The sequence below is a fragment of the Coloeus monedula genome (assembly GCF_965178545.1).
Source record: "Coloeus monedula genome assembly, chromosome: Z".
NCBI classification, from domain to species: Eukaryota; Metazoa; Chordata; class Aves; order Passeriformes; family Corvidae; genus Coloeus; species Coloeus monedula.
This window is the reverse complement of record NC_138822.1, coordinates 49,989,792-50,015,028: the sequence shown is the minus strand read 5'-3', so window position 1 is coordinate 50,015,028 and position 25,237 is coordinate 49,989,792. Positions and strand designations below refer to the sequence as shown.

At 36.3% G+C, this 25,237-nt stretch overlaps 1 protein-coding gene across 1 annotated transcript in view; it reads left to right on the top strand.

Annotated features, from left to right (window-relative positions):
* ROR2 (receptor tyrosine kinase like orphan receptor 2) overlaps positions 1–25,237 on the top strand; it is a 144,022-nt gene that overhangs the window by 85,096 nt on the left and 33,689 nt on the right. The window contains exons 2-4 of the mRNA XM_082301059.1: positions 13,378–13,455; positions 23,060–23,347; positions 24,431–24,461. Of these exons, the coding sequence (XP_082157185.1) occupies positions 13,378–13,455; positions 23,060–23,347; positions 24,431–24,461 (397 nt within the window). The remainder of the gene's footprint in view (positions 1–13,377; positions 13,456–23,059; positions 23,348–24,430; positions 24,462–25,237) is intronic.

The window sequence follows — 25,237 nt, the reverse complement described above, 5'->3', positions numbered from 1 at the left end:
CCAAAGAATGAGAACATGCATATATACAAGGAAAAATAACCTTCCATACAATTAGTTAACACAGTAACTGCTACCTCTAATTCAGGTACTCTATCAAGATTTAAAATTTTGGCTGTAGTTGAATTTTCTTACAGAAAGATGTAGATTCTCACAAATCCCAGAGTGAGGAAGAGAAACTGGATGTTCACCAAAAAAAAAATTGTAATAAATAACAAACATTTTTAAAAGGTAAGTGCTGAGAAATTAATTCCTGATAACAGTAGAGAACAAAAAGCTCTGTTTTCTTTAAACTGCTGCACGTGTAATGAAGTTTCCTTGTCTTAGGTAAGATGACAGATCACTCTGACCACTTTAATGATGGCATCTCTGTGTCTGCTAGCAAAGATAACTAGTGGTAGCTAATTTTTATGGTAGTCTTTTGTCATGTAAAGGTTATAAATGAAGTTGAGCCTCAGGGCAACCATTAGATAACTATTTCTATCACTCTGATGCTTTGCCAGGTTAAATTCAGGTGGCTGGGTGTATTTCATATCAGGCAGTCACACTTTTGATAGGAAACAACCGTTCACCTTGTATTAATTTTGACTTGTGTGGGAGGCAAAAGAGTGAGAAGAATGAGAAGAAATGCACTCTGCTTTCAAGCCATCTTGCCAGCCAGCTGTCTTGTACCATTGCGAGTTGCTCTCTTCCATCCTGCTTGACTGGGCATGCCACTCCTGCTCCTACAGCTTGACTCCTTCCAGTCTTGACTGAGCCCCTCAGTTGTCCAGGGTGTGCTCAAACTGCTGTCCTCTCCTTCTGTGGCAGTTCCCTCTCTGAATCTGCTGCTGTGCCAAATACCACAGATCACAGCCTGTGCAGGAGTGCAGAACAAGCTGGCAACTATCTGACGGGCTCTGTAGCAGCTAGACCTGGGAAATTCACATAGCGCAGAGAAAGTGGTTTTTACTACATGTGCTAGGAAGGATGGAAAGATTTGATTCTACTTTTTTTAAAACCAGAGGAAACCCGCTTAATATTTGGCAAAATATCCAGTATTGAGAATAAAGAACATTTGCCATTAAGAAGTTGCCTGTTAAGCTTAGCAGTTTTCTGTCTTTATATTGCACAGTAAGTGGCAGCTGTACAAATGTTAATTCTGTCTACGTCACACAAAATGGGACACTTTCACTGAAGCTTCATTATCAACAAAAGTCTCAGATTCCTACAAGTACCTAGAATCATGTCATTTCTTAATGTTACTCTCCACTGTAATGTCTGCTTTAATTGTTGTGCGAACAGATGTATTCTGCTTCTAGCAGCCTTTCCTTTATTAGAGTTAGCATTATGGCTCAGAAGGGTTAGGAATGAAGACCAGCATATTTGGCATTTGCATGCAGTTACTGTTATCTTCTGTGTTCTTTGCACTTCAGGGTGGACCCAACCAATTTTCCAGTGGTAGCTGCTGCTGCTTCCTCACAGTTTATTTCACTCCCATCTGTGATCATGTCTGCATGATCAGATGTGAGCTTTTTGTTGCATTTGTTCAAAATGAGAGGGTATCACTTCAAGTGAGTGCTTTTCTGAAAACACATCAAGCTGTGGTTGTATGTGACTTTAAGACAAGTTTTGTTCAATATGTAAGTACAAATTCAAGGTCATTGCACTGTGCCATAAGTTAACCCTGAAATGTAAAATTGTTTCTCACTTGCTTGTCATGAAAACAGGCGTTTTACAGCCACAGTATTTTTGATGACATAGAAGGAAGACTGACCACGTGATGAAAAAAACTATGTCAGTCCTGCTGTCAGAGCAACAAAAAGGTCGCAAAGTTTGCAGTTTGCAAAATAGGAGTTTATACATGTAAGATTCAGAGCTCTTCGATGGAGAAGGTACAACTTTGAAAATTGTCTTTTCAGACAATTAAAATGGCAGCATGGCAGCCTTGAATGTTTCAGCTGAAACAAAGCATTAATACAATGGTTAAGGCTGCTTAGAGTTATTAAACTGGGTAATGAGCAATGATAGTGGGAGCTCAGGAAATTCCTTCCTGGTATAGGGAAATAGGTGAATTGGGTGGAAACTGCTAAGTGCTTTGAGCTTGCTTGCTAATGGGTGCATGCCTGGGCTCTCTGCACTGCAGGGTTAAGGAAGCTGTTCCTTGCTTTGCTTTCAGGCAGGCACAGCAGAAAAGGCTTCCTAAGCATCCTTATGACCATGTTTTCTATTGTCAATGGGACTCTGACCGAGTTTTCATTTAGTTCTTTTACTATCCACTCACTGAAAACAGTGTATCCACATCTGGAAGCACTCCGCACACACTGTTTTTCACCTCAGGACTCTACTCTTGTTGCATTATTTTTCTTGAGAAGAACATAAGCAAATAATATATCATCTCTTTTTGTCCAGAAAACTGTTGTTTAGCTCTGTTAATTAAATAACAAAAAGGAACCATATCGAAGTCCACTTAAGCATCTGAGATTTTTATCCCCTTTCTGTAGAAGAAAAGGTATTTAAACAACAGCAGAAAGAGAAATGGGAGTTTTTTTCAGAGCATTATTACCATTATGACTTCACTTTATGCATTCAGTTGTAATCCAAGAAGTCAAACAGATCCTGAAGTAGGAAGAAGATATTTCCTATGTAGACTGGACAAAACTTGTCAGCAGAAATAATTTGGGGTTTAGATATCTACTCTCAAATGAAGAGATATAAATAATACTTAAATTATACTATTAGTATTATTTAAATAAATAACCTCATACTGCAAAATGTAGAAAAGCCTACTAAAACAAAAACATATCTTTAAAATTTCTGGTTAGAGTAACTGGTTTGCATTTTTCAATGGCTAAAATGTAGATCCGATATTAGTTTCCTTTACATTATGGCACACTTTCTTATCTTTTTCCTCCCTTTTCTAGTCACAGAGGCAAATGTTCACACATGCGCATGCACGTGTGCACACAGAGTAATGTTTAGCCACAACAATATTTGATCTGGTCAAAAGTGGTGGGGGTGCTCACTAGTGACCCCCACTCTGGGGGTGCCTGGCTGCACCAGCTGCACATCAACTTTCTCTCTCCATACTTGCTCCATGGCCTTCAGAGCTGTACTGTTCATAGGGGGAGAGAAATTAATATTTTCTGTCTACACAGACCATAGCTAATTACTCATTATAAAGAGAACTTCCAGTGGAAAATGATGATTTTTAAACTCTTGGTCTAAAAACCAAAATACTTTATGATAAAGAGAAGTTTGCCCTCTCTAACTATTGAATCTGGTATATTTAACTTATTTTTGTTACTGGTCATGATCAAAATCGATAGTAAGTAAACTTTACTCATGATCAGCTACTTCTCTTTGAACACAGTATTTGATATTAATTTTAGCAATATTAGTAATTTTGTAGAATTCCAGTCTACTCTGACTTAGAGCAGACAAATCCCAAGTGCTTGGGTAAAGCTTCAGATAGCCAGTATAGTATTCTATCTCCTTGGGTCTTTAAAAAATAAGTGATACTTTTTGATAGGAAAGAGCATGAACATCTATTTGTGATACTTGGTGGTAGAAAAGAGCATGAACATCTATTTAATGATTTTATTGAAGGATGAATAATGCCCTGTCATTAGCTCACTTGCCAGCCTTGGTTTCTTAAAAGTATTGATAACCCTGCTCAGGAGCCCAGGTTTCTCAAATTAGTATCAGCTCCTAGTGTTTGAGAATTAATTATTCTTTGGTTTCCACTGTATACTTCTGGTCAGGGAGATGTTTGTAATACTTACCATAAATAATACAAAAACTGCTCTGATTAATATGAACATGCTATTTGCTCTCACTGTTTTACAGAGGGGAGAGTGGCTAGCTGTAGCCTCCCTACCATCAAAGACTGGTGCTGCAATTCCTGCTTTTGAGATACAATTACAGAGTGAAAACTAAACAACACATAGGAGAGGTTTTTTGCACTTACCGTAGTTCTTCTGCTGTAGTTGTCAACCCAGTCAGAATAACCATTAGAATAGGTAATAACTTCTACTGTATTCTGTTACACTCGGTTGTGATCTGTGCTATTTTTATTTTGCCTCTTAGGCTGAAGGAGTTTATTATTGTTGTTTTGTTTCAAATATAGGAAAGCATTTAAGAGGGTGCTTAGAAATAAGCCCATTTTCAAGTGTTTTTCTGACTCAGGTTGCTTTCCTGAACTGAAGTGTTAAACATTTCAGCCTAAGGCTGCAAACAGGACTGGCATTTTTGGATTGTACTCCTTTTTTTCTTTCAGAAAAAAAGAGCACTGTGAAAATCATTGTTTATCCCAGTTGATGGAGTGTTATACTCATAAATCATGATTATTTTCAACCTTTTGGTTGAGATTATTTTGTTTTCACAGCCAGAAGCAGTAAAATAATCAATCATGTAATAATGCCATGGATAATTATCATGTTGCTTGGTGTTCTTTGAGCTACTGCAGGTGTGTTCAGAGCCTCTACTGGTTGTGTTTAAACTGTGATTTTACAACTGAGGTGGTGAAGAGCTTTGGAATGTACCCACAATTGCTTTACTTTTTTTTTTCCAAAGTATAATATGTTACCAACAAATACCACTCATTATGAAATCTACAATTACTTGTGGCATTTTTTTTTCTACGATTCAAAGCTTTTATATGCTCCCTGGTATACTGTCTCTGACTGCTTAGCATACAGTTGTACAGAAAAGCTGTTTGTGATAGCTAGTAGACTTAGTTACATTTCTGCTAAATTAGAAATTACATTGAAATGTTTTTGTGGCTTAAAAAAACTCTGGTATTTTTCACTGTAAATACCATGGAGTTAATTCTTACTTTTTAAACATTCAGAAGAGTTTTATTATTTTAATTTATTTCCAAATAGTGCTTTATGTTCTGCTTTTCTTGGAGTTTCTCTGTCACAGATTTATCTGAAATTCTGTGATCAGTTGTAGTGATATAAATCACCACAGTCATCCAAAAACTCTCTTCCACTTTTTCCCCATCTTAGCTTCTTTCTTCCATGCTGCTCCCTTCTTTGTGCTGACTCAAACACTCATGCAGCTGCACTAGGAACCACATCAGGGAGCTAACCTTTTCCCCTCTCAGCCTCTGGGCAACTGAGGTACAAAAGATTAAGGGATATTTACTGCAGACAGGAGATTCAGGTGCCCACATGCTTTTGAAAATCCTGGTAGACATCTGTCTGCATCTTTTGGCATCAAATTCTTTTCTGATCCGGCCTAAGGTGACTTGGCCAGGACTTTGCAGGAAGCCTTAAGAATTGAAAATAGGATTTGAATATCCCTTCAGAATGTAGGCTGTGTTCTGTTAAATGTTCTCCACTTCGCATTTTAAAATAAGAGGACCTGGACTTTATTGTAACTTTATCAGAGTGTTTTGGCTGTGAATTAATAGAATAATTTGTAATCCAAAGCTTAACAGCTTCAAAACTTAGTTGCACTCTGAAAATGTTGCCTTAAAATGAGTATCTTCTTTTCCATGGGTCCTGTTCATTTCACTGTAATGTTTTGACAGCTGTTAATAAGGCTTCTTCTGTGACTGAAATCTGAACAAATCCTTATCTCTGGTTTGTCTCACTAGCATTTCTGAATTCTCATTTTAAGTGGCAAATAGGAGCTTCAGGAGGAAGAATTGAAGTTATTTAATAGCTAAGCTTTATGATGAGAATTGTGCAATGAGAGGATAAAGATTGACAGTGCAATTGAAAATGCAGCTGTGTGGTTAATGTAAAATATGCTTTAACAGTATGAGGCATTGAAATAAATCAAGGTATTCATTGAAGTCTGTGTTTGAATCCCTGTTAATAATGACTTATCTGATTTCGTTCTTCTCACACTGACTTCACCCTACTTGCTAGGGCGCCTGGTTGATGACTAAGAAGATAAACCGTGTCTTCAGTATATTTTTTTTCTGTTTTGAGGGTTCATTGCAGCTCTCTGTGAAAATGAAGAATCATTCCTCCTCTGTAGTTTTGTGCTGATGACCAGCTGATCTTTTTTACTGTTTTAGAGTGGTTTGATGATAGGTTTATAAGGTTTATTTAATTAAATGAATAAGTTCCTACAGGAATATTGTGAAATTTATAAAGTGTTTTTTTCATCATGCACTTGCATTGAACCAGTATTTGGAAACACACTGCTAGTCTATCCTGGATCAATCTGTGAACATACATTCACAGTAACAGAAATTAATGCACTATGCAGATTCCTTCTTTATGCATTTAACTGACAAAATACAACATTTTGTATATCTCTTAACCTGTGTTTGAGAAATGAATCTTTGCTATGCAGAATGAAGGTGATTTAACATTTATGTGTTTTTAAAATTTTATTTTAAATTAATGATATATTTTTGATCCAAATAACTATACTCTTTTTATTGGTACAGGTCATAAACTTTGTACCTGTCTTTGTCCTGTATGTTATGGAACAGAATGTTTTTCCTCATACTTACTGAAATGAAAATATTTCAATATTTCAATATAGCTATTAGGTAAAGCAGAAAAAAGTGTGTAGAGTGGAAAATCCATGCTAATGAAACAAGATGTTTGCTTTAACAAGGAATGCTTATGAGTTGTGGGAATGTATTCTGTATAACTCAACCTTGGCTTATTTAAAGGTTTATTGTCTGTGGTTTTTACCAGCTTTCTGAAGGTTCTGTGACTTTTAGGCTGGTGTTGCTTTTACTTTAAATACAGTTTTTTAATGTTACTTTGATATTATAACAGAGCATGCTTAAAAGAGCTTACTCCCTTTCTAATGGCCTTGTGGTGAGAACTTTCTATTGAAATGAATTTTGCTGAAAGTAATTTTGAAGAATTTTGAATGGCCAAAGAATAAATTTAATTAGTTAACATACTAACCTATGAAGAGTATGCTTTGTGAGCTGATAACCAGCTAAGAAGTAACTGTTTTGCAGACTTCACCGTTGTCTCAGTAGAGAAACTGTAACAGAAAGTGAGAGTTATTTCCCCCACCTTCAGCTATTTTTATGTGAAGCTTGCAGCATTTAAGGAAGGTGTGCCCTGAAGGTTCTAATCTGCCGTCACTATGAAAGGGGTGCACTGATTTTATGCTACAAACTGCATCTTTTGTAGCCTATTCACCACCCTTTACAGGTCTGCCAAGCCCACTCTGCAATTGGTTGCCAGGGGCTGCAGATGTTGGAAAAGAGAAATTTCAATGAAAGGCCCTGATTCAGCAACCCAAGCAGCTTGCCTCCCCCAGCCAAAGTAATCAGATTGGCAGCTGAATCAAAGGGTACAGTGGGCCCTTTGTTTGGGAGCTCCAGAGGCTAGTAATTGACAGAAGGTCAACAAAGTTTTATGAAGAAAAGAACAGAATATTAGAGAGTATTAGGCTGAAAAGAGAAAGTTTGGGAGTTTTATGTTATTAGAAGAAAGTTAGAACCCGAGTAAAAGGTTACAGCCGCAGGAAGCAAAGGTTGCATATTCATGCTTAAATCTGAAAATGGTTTCAGATACAGAAACAGGATTATTGATGAGTGGAAGAAACATCAGAACAAAAATTTGCAGTTTCCCTAATTACAGACCTGTGCAATTTTTAGTGTTGAAGGATTTATTTGTAAGCTTTGGGATTTAAAATACAATAGTAGAAGGATGGTTGTTTTCCTCATAGAATCACAAGATTGAAAAAGATCTTAAGAAGATCTGTTTCACCTGGGAGAAGCAGCATCTATTACCTGCGCAATATCATACGAATTAGAAGGTTGCCAAATCTGCCACACTGGACAATTTTGTCCACTGAGACCTCTGTGTTTGAAGAATACTGGTTCTCAGTCCATAGCTAATCTTCTTCAGACCAAGAAGGCATACTAATTATTATGTTTTTATTTTCTTAGTCATATTTTGTAGACTATCTTCATGGTGCAAGTTATTGTATTTTAGTTTTACCCTCATCCATCTTGAAATGGAATACAGAAAATTGGAGAAAGTAGTCTAGGGCCTTATTAGCTTTGAGTAGATGGGGAAGATTACTGCTGTTTATGTGTTCTGTGTGAAATCTGCCTTGTTTGCAATACCTTGAGATTGTTGACTTATGTCCGATTCTAATCAGTGTAAGCCAAGTCAACGTTGGCTTCTATTTTAGTTATTACTCATCACTCTGCTTTATTGTAAATGCTTAAAAATAACTTCTTTGTTCCATTATTTTTCCAGGAATTGAAGTTAAGCTGATAGCTCTATAATTCTCTGGCACTCCTTTTTTTATGCTTTTTAATAAATAATAGGAAATGTTTGTGCAATTTCTCATCTTTTAAGATTTCATCTGCACTCTGCAAATAATGAAAGACAGTTACTAACATTGCAGGATATTGCATCAGTCAGCCCTTAACTGCTCTAACTCAATCAGGCCCACTCTGGTTGAAAATACCTGAGTCCTATTTTTCTCTCTCTGTGTGAGGCTGAGGCCTTGGTTTGTCCCTGGTATCAATTATGGCAACCCCCTCCTTGTGACTGGCTTTTTGATGAAGATTAATGCATTGTTTTGATGTCTGCTTTTGGCCATGAGCATTTTGGAATCTGTTTATTGCAATTACCTCTCAAGTAATGAATGTGAAGTCATAGCCATTTCAGAGGAAAAAGTTCGTCTCTTTTATGATGAGTGGTGTATGCCCTGTGAGTTGATACTGTGATCAGTTGGGCAACTTACTTTCCAAAAGTGTAAAAGTACCTTCCTGTCTCAAAAACACTGGATATTTCCTTCTGTATTCTGTTGGCCATTGGTGCATAAAATAGCGTGGTGGGGCTACCTGTGTTGGATCTTGTCGGTAAGAAAGTCTTCCTCATATTTTCAGGAGAAAGGAAATTTAAAAGTAAGTGATAATTGTTCATATATAAGCAGGAAAATAATTTTCTGTATCACCTGTCCCCTTGCTGCAGTTCGCTATAATAAATCAAAGGAACAGAATGCATTTTGTACATCATAAATATAGATTATTATACTTACTTTAAATATGGGTTTTCTTTTGGAGTGGGATTTTCCATAAGGTGAAATGGCTTGCTTTACTGCCTTGAAAAGTTAAGGAATAATTTTTGTGTGAGTGAGCAGTTTAGAAGAGTTACTATTTACAGCATCTGCATTTTGCTTGTCTGTGTTCCCTGAAAAGAGGATTAATAAGGTATTCCTTAGTATCTGACACGTGGCACATCTGGCACATGCATTGTCCCATACTGGCCACTGGCATTCAGGCTTAGTTCTGGTTCTGTTGAAGTTTTGTCTGATCATGCAATGTGCAAGGAGGACAGGGCACTCATGACCTCTTCTACGTCACACTCCCACTGCAGATGTAAATTGAAGAAGTGGGTCTTCAGAAATAAGCTGTGATACACTTAATGTCTGCAGAGAGAACATATGGTAGTGAAAAGTGTGAGAACAACCACACAGGAGCAGATGAGGCATCTGTGCAATGCTGTGTTGTGGTTCTGATGGCTGCAAAAAAGGAAATTCTGAAGTAAAAGTGTAAGAAGAGATCCAGGTACATAGTACTGTTCTGTGCTGGGTATTTACCCAGCCTCCAGCCATTTTTAACTTGGGGACTTCCATGCCCACATAGGATTTCTGTGAGATAGTTAGGTCTCATTGAACCCTGTCTCAGCTGTAGCCCATCTGAGCTCTGCACTTAGTCTAACCACATCTCCTCTGAGAAAACCTTACCTTGTTATACCTTTGTTTTGAATTTGAGGGTTGCTATTTTTTCTAATACTGCCATTTTTACCAAGAGATTGATCCATCCACTGTGTAGAGCTCATAACTCCATAGAGCTTTACTGTCATTGAACTCAGCCATCTGCTTCTCAGAGTGAGAAACCCTAGCAGCAGTAAAAAACCTGGTTTATAGGTAAATATTCTCACTGTACTTCTCTGAAACTCTTCCAACTCTTCTGTACCCTTTTTGAAGTGAGAGAGCATCAGCAGCACACGATGTTCAATGTTCTCCATGTGTGAGAGCAGAGTGAGTTGGTCAGGTCACATTTAAGGTTCAGTTATTGACCATTTATTTTCTTACCAGTTTTTAATAACAACTGTATAGCGGATTGCTGCTGTTCTTCCAGTTTTGCATTTTGCAGGTCTACCTCTTTTCTTAGCATTGTATAACAATTCTGCATTTGTTATAGATAAAAAAAAAGTTGTGACTATCTGACATCTTTGTGATGTCTAGAACCAGTTTAATGAACAGTTATGTTTTTCCTAGTACTAGTTTTTTACTGATAAAAACTGACAGTGAAAGTTGGGCACCTTAAATTATTTCTTGGACTTTTTTCTACTTCAGGGAGTGGAACAACACATGAATATCCTTCTAGGAAAAGATACCAAAAGTAGGAAGAAGAAAAGCATAATAGAATACCCTTACAGAAATATTGATTAAATGAAGTGAGAAAAGGGAATAAAAAATCAGGAGTAGACAGGAGCATGGTTCTGTAGGGGTCTTCAAACAAGAATAAGACTGCAGAGAGTTGGTGATGAGATGTGATCAGGGTGCATCTGTGCTATAGTTAGGAAAATTGGAAAAAAAATATTACGAGAATTATTGTTTGCTGAGGTAAACACCATGGACTCACTCCTAGCAGGAAAAACATACTATGTTATTAATGCAAAACCAGAAAACACGGAAAATAATATTCAACAGGAACACTTTCCTTTAAGTTCTGGAATCCAGAATTTTAAAATTCTCTTTAGTGCAAGAGAAAAGGTTTTATTTTGTTATAGTGACTTGCTGGTTACCTTTATAGTGTTAAAAACTTAATTTTTCAAATTGATAATAACTCTTTGGTGTTTTAAGTTGTGGTACAGAAACTTTAGGATTAAAGCTTGGAATTTGTCATAAATGTGGCTGAAGTGGCATTTTGCAGATTACAGAAAATATACATTTTTCTTTCATAAAAACAAGTTTAAGTGACAGATCTGATTTGTATTTATAACTTGCAAAGTATACAAAGGATTTTAATTTTAATTTTTCTTAGTTCTGGAGATTTTGATGATAGGTGGTGTCTATGGTTTGTAATTGTTCTCTGGTAAAGCACATCTGGAGGTTAATGTTTTTTCCAGACAGAAGCATATCAAGTACAAGAGTGAATCACATAAAACTATTATTGAAACTTTTCCAGAACGGCAAATGCTTTTGTTTCTTTCCACCTGAGTTTTGAAAAGCTTTAAAAAAATAATATATATGGGTGTGGGAAGGAGAGGTGAGAGAGGAGAACATTTCTGTGCTCATTTACCTGACTTCTAATGTCTTTTTCTGTTGTAAATCCCATGAGATTACTGAAGAAATAGAAACAGCTCTCTTAAAGTTGAACGTGTGGTATTAAACCAAAAGTGTCACTCAGATCTCATGCAGCCTGGAGTCCAGAGAGCTGAGTGTCAAGCAGTTTAGTGTCCTTAAGAACAGGTTTGTAATAATGTTCCATCCTGTGAATGCTGATGGATTATGATCAGCAGAATAAAATATGGGCAAGTACTTGTGGACTAAAAAACTAATTGGTTTTCCTACTCTTCTTTTTGCTCTGTCTGTCTCATCTTGGATTTGTCTTCCTTGTGGCCAGTAAATGCTGCTGCGCCTTCTAAACCTCTTGTGTGACACAGAGAAGGTCAAGCAAGAGCAAGGGATAGAGGTCTTGCTGCCCCTTGGTAAGAACAAGATGTGATGTATCTCTCCTGAAACTTGACAGAATATGCCTGTCAAACAGTGCATTCACCACTTCACACTGAATCAAACAAATCGACAAAGCTTCAGTACAGTTAAAAGTCAGGCGCTAATCTGTACCCTGCCTGCAGAGCTATGAAGACACACTGTGTTGGGATTTGCAATGGCAGATCTTGGCAATGGCCAGCTTGGCCACCCATGTCCATTTCTCCCTGCAGTCTGCAGATGAATATTATCTATGATTTCCATTGGCTAATGCTAGGTGTGGCAGAAGATGGAGGATGTGTGCCCAAGCCTTAGCTGTTCCAAATTGAAAGTGTGTGTTACCAAGGGTACATCACCATCTTCACCATCACTCTCATTGGGGTATCTGGGAATGAGACCACAAATCAAGTGGAATCTCTACTATTGCCAGACAAAGAACTTCAAGCAATGGGAGATAAAGGGAGAGATGAAGTATGACAAGGTGACAGTACTACGACAAGACTTTCAGACCCAGCCTGTTGTAGAGAGCGTCTCTGATTTCTGTGTTTTACCTGGTAAAGTTAAAGGCAGGTTAGCTAAATCTGTCCTCAAATAATGGGTGAAAAAATAAACAAAAAACAAAGGAGTCTGAATTATTTTCTTCTTTCATAATATGGTGTAAGACAGGGGTGAAGTTACTTGTATTTCTTTAGTGGGACTTGCAGTCAGAGTGGTACTGTAGGGTTAGTTTGAAGGAAGGGTAATGGGGACAAAAGGAAGAGGGAGAGCCTTTTCTCTAGCTTCATTTCACACAAAACAATACTGTGAACACACCTAACAGACTTACGATGAAGCCCAGATCTTTCACTTTGGATCTTGATGACCTTAGATTTACATATCTGGGTGATACGCTAAGGATGTAAGGAATTTGGATGATAGAATATAAATTAGAAAATATAAAAAAAACCCAGGAGGTGTAATTTTAGATGCTGTTTTAGTTAAAGCACATCTATACCTTTATTTGAGTTAGAAGTTGAGTACTGTTCCTTACCCAATATTTTCAAAAGGGAGAGCAAACAGGTTGGCTCCTGATTTATAGTGGTTGGAGTTTTGCAAGACCTGCAAATACAAAGGAACCTGAAAGTACTCTCTGCAGGCTGCTAGATATGTTAGACATGAAAGAGGAGCACATACAGAAGATGTCTGTCTATTTCCTCACACTTTGAAATCCTTGGATAACAGTTGTTACATTTTCATTGCTAAAGATATCTTTCAGGGATGAGGCTGAGAATAGGATAAGTAGTGATGATGAGTCTGACCTCTGGAGATAGAATCTGAATTACCATAATGTAAATTCAAAAGCAAATTTATGCCATTTTGTAGCTGAGACTGTCAATAAAGCTCAGGTACTGCTTAGTTTGCTAAGCCAGAATTGCTTCCAGGAAATGTTTGCATTCTTCATAAAAATGTGTGAATTTTATTCTGGTGAGAACTGGAATGTAGTTTTTAATGCTGTGAATTTTGCCAAACACGAAGTAATCCACAAAGTAATTATTGTAGAGTTTTCTAATCTGCAATGGATAAATCCTGACCTTGTTGATATGTGTTTTTTATGTGCTATGTTTCCTGTCTGCTGCTCTGGAAGCAGAATATGGACTGAATGTGTTTGCTGAACTCACTGTTATAATGCTCTTTAACAGAGAGGTTAACTCAACACCTAAATTCAACAAAATCTTTTTTTTTTTGTAGGTGAAATGGAAATTCCAGATTCAAATGACCCCTTAGGTCATGTGGATGGACTTGAGAGACCAATTCCAACACCTAAAGGTAAAATGAGTTTTAATTTCATCACCCTGCTGAAGTATAAACATTCTTCAGAAAGGACCAGCAAAATCCTGTTATTGTATATTCCCTATATTTGTCAATTAATACAAGTCTGAAAGGAAGGCAAGCTTGAGTGACTTAACACTTGTGATTCCAAGGAATAGCAAGGGATAGAAAGGTTAAAGGAGTCTATAAAAATTAATTCTGAAGCATGTTGACTCCTATCACATGGATATTTGATCCAAACATACAGGGCTGTTATTACCTTCTTAGAGTATTTTTTTTCACGTGTTACCATGAAATTGATTTAATTTTGTAGAGCACCACATTTGGCATCTCTGGGTAAATGTTAAGTATTGGTATCTTTAGTTTGAGGTAATCAAATCTAGACCATTACAACGCAAGAATATTTACCTTTTAAGTAGCTCTGTGAATTAATGCTTTGGTTTTTTAAACTGACTGTAGTGTCAGAATTTCTAGTTATTTATTAGTTAAAATAAATTCTACAATACTTTACCACTTAAAACTATAGATACAAATCCTGTTCTTGGATCTGAAGATGCATGTACTTACTGCAAATTGTGCTTCCAATTGCAATTTGGTGCAACTTTCTAAAGCAGGACATTTTCAGTATTCTACCTGGAGAACTGTATTTTCTCAATTGTAGTACTGAATTTTTCTTTTTATGGATGCACAGCTGTTGTAATGTCAACTCTTATGCTAGGGAAAAGTGTCAGATAGTCATGCCAGCTTCATTAATGAGCACATGTTGAAGTCTACAGAGCTCTGTGGTGTTGGCCAGGTGTTCTTGCGTTTTGTCTTTCAGAAGAACATAAAATTTGAGAGTACTTTGGAATATAGTCTCACTTCTCATACATATCCAATGTTATCTAGTCATTATTGTCCTCCTGAATACTAGTTAGATTTCTTACCCTGACTGCATATTAGGAAGTTTTATACAGAATCTTCCTTTAACTTTTGTCCATAAGACAGTAAAAAAAGATGTGTTTCTGTTTGCATATGTGTAACCCCCTTGCTGCTGATTGTCAGTGTGGGAATAAGTCCCTCCTATTTGGAAAGAAGACCTGGTATACTCCATTTCTCAACTCTTTGCTGCTTTCAGAAGCTGCTGAAATATTTTAGAAGTTTAGAATTTGCCATCTATTATGGGAATAAATTTCAGTAATAGTCACTCCTGTCAGTAGCACTGCATACTACCAGTTGTTTTATTCACACTGAAGTACACACTACTTTTGATGGAAAAGGGCCATGTTTAATCTTTAACTGCATCTGTTTGCCTGGCAAGTTGGTCCCACTTTTCTCTTTTGCTATGTCTGAGCTTTTATGGCTACAGACACAAAAGAGTTTTGTTTTTTTTTTTTTTCATGTGACAGTGCTTGGTTAAATTCTTGCTGAGAAAGGACTGCCAGTTATTTCCTTCTTTTCCAGAGCCACAGGCAATACCTGTCTGAGGAAGTAATTAATCACATCTCAAACATTTCTACATCATAAGAATTGTATATTTCCTTTGGGAAAAAAACAAAAAAGGAAGAAAAAAAGGGCCCCATGTTCTTAAATGATTCACTGGTATAGGATCAGTTGTTAGTTTGCAGCATGCCTGGTGTGGAAATGGCCTCATTTCGCTCCCCCCTTTTTTTTTTTTTAATGTGGGTACAAAATTCTGCATACAGGTAAAAATAATTGGAATGTTAGCCTGTGTGTTTCTGTGTCACAGTAGTAAGGTATTGGGTTTTGTTACAAAAAAAACACTGGACAGTTCTACTTCAAAGTTTGGGCATACTGTTGAGACCATAGAAACAGTTCTTCAGCCCTTCCATCACATCACCCTTTTTCCTTCCTTATTCTGATTTGCTTGTAACCTCCCATTTTTAAAATTTTTCTTATTTTAGAGTAGACCAAAAACAGGCATGGAGATAACCAGCTTTAATAATACCCAAATTAAAAGCCACTTTAGAAGTACCAAGCATATTAGTCTCTCTAGAAGAGACTAGAATCTCTTCTCTAGAATCTTCCAGAAGTCCTGAAAAATGATTCTATCTCCAAAGACATAACCGGGTTAAGCAAAGTATTATTAATAATGTGCATTTTAAAAAGTGTCGCAAGTCTCTTCCTACAAGTGAAGCTAGCCTTCTGATAGTTCATGAGAAGGGACCATGGCTTGGCTAGGGCTTTGAGGAGAATTTATCTTTCCCTGTTTCCTTTAAAAGAACACCTGAATGACTAAAAAAGCACTGCCTCTGGGGAATGCTTCACTGAAAATCAGAGCAGAGCAGTGAGCATTTGCTGTAGAAGAACTTAGGTCTGCTTTGAATAAAAATAAAACACTTGAGCACAATTCTCCTCTCAGTACATTGTTTGCAAAGATGATACTTTCCCCAATCTTACTTTCAAGTCAGCCTCGCTTGGTGTCTTTCTCTTTTGCAGAAACACTCTTAACATACTCTTACTGGGTCCTAAAAACCCACTGATTTCAGAAGATAGGACAATGTGCACATTGTGACAGTATTTCAAGGCTAATTCTGCTTCATTCCTAGATTGGCAGTTCATTCCTTGTTCCTAAGGACATTTCAAGAGCATGTGAACCAGATCAACTTATTTTACATGTTTCTGGATGGATTTTTGTATGTTGAGATCAAAAAAATAGGATGAAGAATGAGATGCAAATTGGATTAAATTAGGCTGTAAAGGTATCATTTCATCTGGAAATATTACCTGGCAGTATATAACAGTGTAGTTTCCTTAACTACTCGTGTGGGAGACCTGCCAACATCCCTTCCATTTCCCAATCTGGCTCCAATATACTGTAAATCACTCATCTTCATATTGTGATTAAATGAAACAGAGGGTGAAGAATTGGGGAGACTGTTTTTTATTTAGGAAAATGTTCTGTGCAAGGAATCATGAGTCTTAGGCTTCAATCTACCCTCCTTATTAGGATGGTGTTTCTCAGTGTATTTGGAGTTCTGATTTAGTTGTGGAAGGAGTCACTTTATTGGACTCTCACCACCTGCTAAGACGTTGTGGTGTCATTCATGTCCCCTAAACTCAAGTATTTACAGAAATGTTGTTATACACACCTCTAGAAAGACATTATTTGAATTTCAGCAACTTTCACATACATTTTCTCCTATTACAGTCTTCAGTTCTTTAATAAGCCTGGAAAACTCTGCACCTCTTTTATGTTCCTTATAGATTACCTGTCAATTTTGTGAACACTTTATGCTTAGTACTGTGTTCATAACACAGTAGATTTTGGAACAGTGGTGTCTTCCTCAGTTTTGCATAAGCTAAAGTCTGCATCCTAGGTGAAAAATTATGTCTTATTGTAGGAAAATGTGACTTTGCTTCTAGTGGAAATATCATTAGTTTAATTACTTAAAATACGGTCCCAAACCCCTTTTGTATTGGATATAAGTTTTTATTAGTCTTAAAATCCCAGCACAGAAATTTGCCATTTGAAAGAGTCTTGGTGAGAATGATCATGCTCTTTTATTTATATCTAAAAAAGAAGACTATTTGAAGACAAAAATGAAAAGAGGTGGGAAGACATTAAAAAAAGGAAAAGCAAGATAGCTTAGGGGAAACCCCCCCCCCAATTTCTATTTACACAAATTGTAATATACATATTTTTGTAGGGATTTTGAACACTGGAAATTTTTATTCCATGAATCTGAAAATGGTCTGAATTTATGCAGTTAGGCGGAAAAAAAGTATTTGCCTTTTTTTTAAAGCAGCTGATTTTAAATTCTGAGTATCTCAAGCTGAGACTCTTGTAACCTGTGATGTGTTATGTAGTACTAAACTGATAGCTTTATGGGCTTTTTTGACTGTTGGATAAAGTTATTTAAGTAAAGATATATGTCTTACGGAGAAATTAGTTTTCTAAAAAGTGATAAAGCATACATGCAATTACTACTACTTGGTCTGAAAAGACTGTTGTATCTTCAGATATCTGGTATTACTCAAAATTTCCTCTCTTTTTCTCAAAAACTGGATGTTCAGTATTTGTGTTCCTTCTGCAGGGCAGAAAGAAAGGTGAATCAACTTGGATAGGAGCCAAAATGGATGATTATCTCAGAGCATCATTGTCTCAGGAATACAGAAAGATGTGAATCTCAGTGTAGTATCATAGATACTGACACTTAGTCCATGTGTGAATTGGCAAATCGCTTAGGCTCCCCTTGCTCTACTTCCTGCATTTGGAAAATAAGGGTGATGGTATCATCCCATCTGATGAGACTTCAATATTCATAAATTATGTGGAAGTTCTGAGATAAAAAGAGTTGCAAATTTTACTAAATACAAGTCATGGTTGCCATATTGAAGCTTATTTTAAAATTATGAATGCATAATTATTTTTAAAATCACATAGGAAAAAAAGAGTAAAAGCAATAAAAAATGAACAGGAACTAAAACTTGAATTGAAAACAATTAAGCCAGAATTTACATGATCTAAAGTAACTAAGGAGGTTTAAAATATTTTTTTAGAATGAACTTCAAAATCACAGCTAAGATCTTAAAATAACAAAAGCGAAGCAATCATTTTATATTGTGTTTATGCCAAGAACAACACACATGGTTTGAGCCAATAACTTGGACACATAAGTGCCAGAGTAATGTAAATAAAACTAAGAAATATAATATGCATGTGAGGTCTTAGTGATAGTTGCACCCTTTAGGTTTTTAGTTTAGTTCTATTCTTGTGCATATCTTGACAATGATTTGAGGCACACTGGAAAACATTATTTTTATATTCTTGCCAAAACATGAATAATAGACCTGTCATCTTGATGTTGATCTGCTGTGGGATTCTGTTTGATATATTTATATCAAATTTATTCCATTTAAAAATATGAAGTACTGGCAACCTTACAAAGGTTTTTCAAAATATGAAAGTGTTTTACTGGAATTCATGTCAATCATTTTCCTAAGCTATGTTATTCATAGAGTACATAGAATATGATAGCATAATATAATATATAGATTAAGTTGCATTGTCCTCTCATAGCTTCTTGACAGAAGAGTTTTTAATCCGTTCAAGCAAAATAAATACTAGTAGTGGTTGTAAACTATGTTAGAAACCATAATAAAAGAGAAACTGAATTTACAGCATTGTTGCCTACAGCAAATGCAGAAATATCTACCAGATAGATTTTCCTTTTGAAATACTTAAACCATGCCAAAGACCACTGAAGGCAAAGGAAGCATTTTCCTTCATTTCAGTGACCCTTGGAGCCAGAGTATAAAACTCAATGTTATTTTCTCAATACAGGAAATTTCTGGACATTATACTCGTATTTTTAAAAAATTCTGTTTGCTATCCATCTCCCAAATAAAATATAATTCTTTATAATATGACATTTACTATAGGACATTTACAAGTTTGGCAATATGAAACAAACACAAAATATATGGAGAGTATTTATTCTCTGTTTTATAATTATGTTAGTATTAAAACAGATTAACAATTCTGTTCCAGTTCTAAAGAATTCTACTTGACTGATGCTTAACACAAAATATAGGACACAAGTTTAATACAAGTTTGAGCATCTTCACATTTAATTTTCCTTCATACCTGTCCAAATTAAGATTTACTAAGACAGAAGGAGAACTAGATTGGAAAAAAAAAATTGCTTTGTACATTGTTGAAGTCCTAATTTATCCTGGGAAAATTTGCTTTTTCCCCAAAACTTTGCCTCAAACTGGCATCTACACTGTGTTTGTGGTGTGACGTACATTACAAAAAAAGTAACTGCTGATTATCACCACAGAAATTAAATAAAGAAAACATTCTTTAGAACATGGTTGGTTACATTTTCCACTTTGTTTGAAAGAATTGCAATTATGGGTTATCTAAAGTGGACCAAATAACAGAGCAGCTCAACAAATGGCTGCCCGCTCTGTCATACAAATACTTCAGAATCAGTGAGTATATAAACATCACTCCTCAAAGAGGAAATGAAACCAGCAAGTAGAGAGTGTGGAGTTGAGAGTGGACAAAGGCAAGGGATAGGCCATAAGCTGCTCTACTGCTCCTAGGCTGCTCTGGAGAACTTTGGAAAACACAAAGGCTTCAAAGTTCATTAGGTTAAAATATTTATTATTTGGTTTGTAATAAGAAGGTAATATAAACACTGCAGAAAATACCTGTAAAATTGACAGGAGTAATGATGAACTGAAGCTGAATTCTGACCTGCAGGAAATAGATGCAGTTACCCTGACTTCAGGGGAAGTCTATCTAATTGCACTGGGTCTGATTTAATCCATAAATCTTTGGCACTGTTTTTCATGGTAATAGTTTTGTTCTAGTTATTATTAAGATTAGATTCGTAGATTCATATGAAATATTTTGGATGGCTTAAAAGATATGGATCTAATTACTTCCTGCAGTAGCTCTGTTTTAATTAGTAAAACAAGAAGTTCTAACATGGCTTTAATCCTGAGTTCATAAGTCCTAATAAGTAAATTTATTATCTGTTTCAACCAAATGTATTTGAATGCAATATCCATGACTATCCCAAAAAGAAGGAGCTGGATTCCACCCAGCTGGTTTTAAATCAGAAAAAGGGAAATAGTGGTAAGGGTTTGAGGAAGCTACAAGCTGACCAATGTCACAAGAACAATATAGACCTTTCAGGTACTTGGATGTAAAGAGCAAAAAGTGCAGTAGAGTCAGACAAAACACAATCCCTGTCTGTCATCTTACATCATTTGAATTGGTCCCACCTTTTAGACAGATCTTCTGTGCTTCTTTCATTTCTTGGGAATCAGAAGCATCTCTGAGCCAGACGAATGTACCTCTGTGCTGGCTCCATGCTGGAAGTGGCCCAGCTTCTTCTCAAAAAAAGGTCTTAAACAGTCTATTTTTCCTCCTTTGTATGAGCACATTCAGCTTCTCCCCACAATTGCTGGATCATAGACCCATAGAATTGCAGAGCATTCCAGCCTGGGAGGTACCTCTGAAGATCATCCAGTGCAACATTTTTGGAGAAAGAAAGCCTAGACAAAATGATCTGGTACTTTGTCCAATCACATCTTGAAAACCTTCAGTGATGAGGACACCACCACATCTCTAGGCAGTTCATTCTTCCAGTGAATGATTGTTCTCACTGCAAAAAATGTCTTTATTCTATTGAAATGAAACATTTCCTGCCTTCTTTCACTTATTGCTATTTCTCTTCTCCATGAGTGTCTCCATTCTCTTTGTGGGTGCCTTTTAGGTATGGAAAAACTGTGATGATGCTCCTCCTGCCCGTTCTCTTCTCCAGGGAGAAGAGACGTAACTACTTCAAGTCTTTCCTCACAAGCAGACATTGGTAGCCCTCTTTTGGACCATCCCTTGTCTTTCTGTGTTATTTTTGAATTTTGGGGACCTGAACTGGACATAATACTCCAGGTGTGGCCTGATAGGCACTGAGTAGATTGGGATTATGGTATCTCTCTCTCTGCTAGGAAATGCCCCTGTGGATGCAGCCCAGTATCTCAATGGCGCTGATGAGAATAAACTACATACAGATTGTGAAAAAGCAGTGAAACAGGTCTCTAAATAACAAGCTAAGAGTGAAATAGACATGGGAAATCCTTTTCTAACTTGTGGTAGGACTGATCATGCTTTCTTTCATGCTGCTAGAAATGCTTGTGTATGTAAAATGTTGGCTTAAACAAGTTTAAATCAATGGCTTCAATTTCCTATATCAAGAAGGTAATTTACTGGTTTTCTGTTCCCTGCCAGAATGTCATCATAGTATTTCTATTTTTTCAGCTACGAAATGGAATTGGAAACCATAACAAATGACACTGTGGCGTGACATTGCTGAAAGCATTAATATACTTTTTCTCCCTTTTATATAAGTTTTTCAAAAATAAATATTGTTGTGTTTTGTCAAAATGTTTTGAAGTCTGCTAAAAATTTTCAATTAAAAATAGGGAAAACAATAAAATTGCATAAGCAATGATTTATTATTTTATGACAAAAAAAGGATAAAATAATTTTCCTGTAAGTTTTCAATATTTAATATTTAATTTTCTATTTAGTGGTGAACTAAATTCACACTTGCCTACACTGTAATTTCATATTATTAATTAAAACAGGATTTCTTTCGAAAGGCCAGTAGTAGAGAACAATGCAATACACAGGAAAATCCAGTTTTCCAGCAAAATCTGGCTTTGCACACTTACTATATTTTGATGTTTCTACTGCTCCCCTCTCCAGTGCTATACTTAACCATTACAGAGGAAGTGATTTTCATGGTCCTGTCAAATATAAATCAAAGCAGAGCATCAATTTTCTTTAGGTATTTCAGCAATTAGACTATCAACGTGGACCATTTCTTTACTGGTGTTAGATTCCAGCACATAATATGCTATTTCTTAATTAAACACTTCCAAAATAATCTGACTGATAGGAAATGTCCACATGTGGGCATCCATCGAAGTTATTTGATATTTGGGTCCAGCTGGCATAAGAATATAATGTAATTTGAATTCCTGGTGCTTTACATCTAGATGGTCTAAATTCACAGAAACAAACAAAAATGAGCATAACAGCTAGATACTTTTCTTACCTGTTTTGTAAGGCAATGTAACAACATTATTGTTTCAGTGAAATTACCTGTTGTCAAGCTTTCAGTTCGTGATGTGTGTCAGTTGCAGGACTCCTAACACCAAATCAAATTTCTAAATAATAACATAAAAAAGATTTGACTGTCGTGTTTTGACAGTGTCCTTCCATCAATTTCTTCTTTTTTGTCATCCCTAGAGATCACCAATACAGCCTACTTAACAAGCCCTTTGCTTTCAACAAACCACCAATTAGGGCTTGTAGTTTTCACTTGCAAAGTAACTACAAAATGTTATTACACAGTGTTTGTATAGACCTTTCCTTGACCATATTTTTTGACTTAAGTAAAAAATGGCTACCTATAATTAGCTTAAGATTTCCCTCTATCACAGGTTACTTCTGCAATTGAGACATTATTTCTTTAAATTTAATGTGATACATATAATCTTTAAAACTTATTATAAGATAAGCCTGTCCAAATCAGACTAATTTTAAGATTTTGTTGATTAGCTGACAAGTCAAATTAATATCTAAAAGTAACTTTTCCAGTTGTAGTTCTTTTTGAGACAAATCTGTAATCGTGTAAGAAGGTTATGTGGTAAAATTACGATGATATTCCAAAATGGTTACAAGTGGGATTACTCTTTTATTGAACGAGGGTGTATTTTGCTGTTAGAACAGAAGAGCATTCGAGGTATGTGTTAGCATGTCAGATGTAGAAAAATACTACTGCTTCAAAATAGGTGTCCAGATAGGCAGTTAGGAGTGTAATGGTATCAATTCATGATTGACCTTCTAATCTGCATACCTACCTGCACACAAACACGAAGTCAGCAACAAAACACGAATTGGAGTGTGCTGCTATGGTGTTCTTAGGACAATGATTTGCATTTATTGAGTATTTTTTGAGTGCTTGAAAGAAAACTGAATTTTTTTCCAAGGTTCTCTCTTAGAAAAGTGCCTTTGAGCAGGCTTTTACCACAACCCATGTAAAGTTTGATCTTTTATGACCTTTTATCCTCTTAGGTTACTTCCTGACCTTCTTGGAACCAGTAAACAATATCACTGTAGTCCAGGGGCAAACGGCAATCCTCCACTGCAAGGTAGCAGGAAATCCATCCCCGAATGTCAAATGGCTAAAAAATGATGCTCCAGTGGTTCAGGAGCCAAGACGGATCATCATCAGAAAAACAGATTATGGTTCACGTCTGAGAATCCAGGATCTGGATACCACAGACACAGGATACTACCAGTGCGTGGCTTCAAATGGGATGAAGACAATAACTGCAACAGGAGTTTTGTTTGTCAGGCTCGGTGAGTTCCTGGCTTTTATAACTACTCACACTGATTTATAGACTAGGTATTAGTTTTAACCATAGTATAATGAGAAATGAATTTAATGTTTTAAGAAAAATTCTCAACACAAAAGAAAATAAAGTCAGTGCCTGGGGCCTCTCTCCCAGCACAGAACTTCTCAGTTGAACTTGATACCCCTTTACTGGTAATAAAAGAAAGTAAATACAGATGTAGAGGTCTGTAAATACACAGTGAAGAAAAAATTAAAGAAGTGCCAGTATAAAGTAAAAAAAAAAGGTAACATTTCATGGCCTGGAGTTTTCACTCTACTGCTGAACTCAGTCTGTGAAAAAAAACAAAACCTAAAGAGAAGAATGAGAAGAGGTTTTCTGTGTGATGTTCATGGTTCTGGGCCCATCCTTGCGAATTTCAGTTCTATACTGCTACGTGAAGCCTGGCCTCAAATTCTGTCCTTTGACACATGAAGGTACATCACACCTTTCAAGAAGTGCTTCTATTGCATTTTTGAGACTTAACCATCCAATCTGGAAGTCAGCCTTTTATTTAGTTTTGTCTCTGGAGCAATGGAAGAAAAAATGGGAGATGTGTTTTTCTAAAATTATTTTCTAATTTTGTAATGTAAATAATTAATTCCACAGTTTAGTTTGCAGTGATTGAGTATTGAAGTGAAGTGCTGGGTATTGAACCTTGTTCTTGCTGTGACAAAAGTTGATCATCTCCTTGCCACATCATAAATTCTGATAGTAAGGCTCAGGTGGGGCTTATTAAAAGGTAAGTGATGTGTCTAGATAACACCTTACCTAACTGCCTGTGGTTTTTTTCGTGGAAGATATTTTATAAACAAAAAATATTTCCATTCAAGTTGCTGCTGGAGGAGATAGTAGATTCATGTGATTTTTATTTGTGGCTTTGAAAATAACAATATATAATTATGTTCAGGAATGCAAGAGGATTTTGTTTGAATCTTGAGACAAACCTTCCTTAAAGAGACAATTTCCTTTAGATTGCTATTGACTTTTTTTTATGATGTTGTCCTTGAGCTCAACTTGTCAGCAATACTTGTTTGTTTTATGTTTGCAGGTCCAACAAACAGCCCAAATCACAATCTTCAGTAAGTACTTTTCGTAAAATTACTTAATGTACTCTGACTACTTTTTTCTGTCAGAATTTAGTTAATAAACTCAATAAACACTGCCTGCAACCACAGTGTTCTTGCTAAAAATACTTAATATGATCAAAAATTCACAGAATGGATGCAACCTTTTCAAAGGTAGCATTGTGTTACAGTGGGTTTTGATTTGATTGACTGTTCGTGAGCAAATTCTGCCTGCTTATTTCATATTTTTAACAAGTAAATTACTACAAAGTCACGTTGGAACAGTAATTGTTTATAGGGCAAGTATGGGCTGGAAGAATGGTTAAAAATGAGTGGGTAAAATGCTTAGGTTACTGTGGTTGCAAATTTACCCATGTTATATTATTATAACTTGAAAAGTCAGGTAAAACAAGACTAGAACCCTGTCGTTGGTTAGCTAGGCAAAACCTCTGTTTGTTAGTGTCATTTTGACTTGAGTGGTGATCTGATGATTTTTGTTATATGCCTGGGCTCACTTGCTGGTTCAGTCATAAAGATGAAAAGAGAATCATAGAATGGTCTGGATTGGAAGGGTCTGTAAAAATCACCCAGTTCCAACCCCCCTGCCATGGGCAGAGACACTTTACACTATTTCGGGTTGTTCAAAGTCCCATCCAGCCTGGCCTGGAACACTTGCAGGGGTGAAGTATCCACAGCTTCTCAGGGAAACCTGTTGCAGCTCTTCAGCACCCTCTAAGTAAAGAATTTCTTTTTAACATCTAATTGAAACCTGCCCTTTTCCAGTTTAAAGC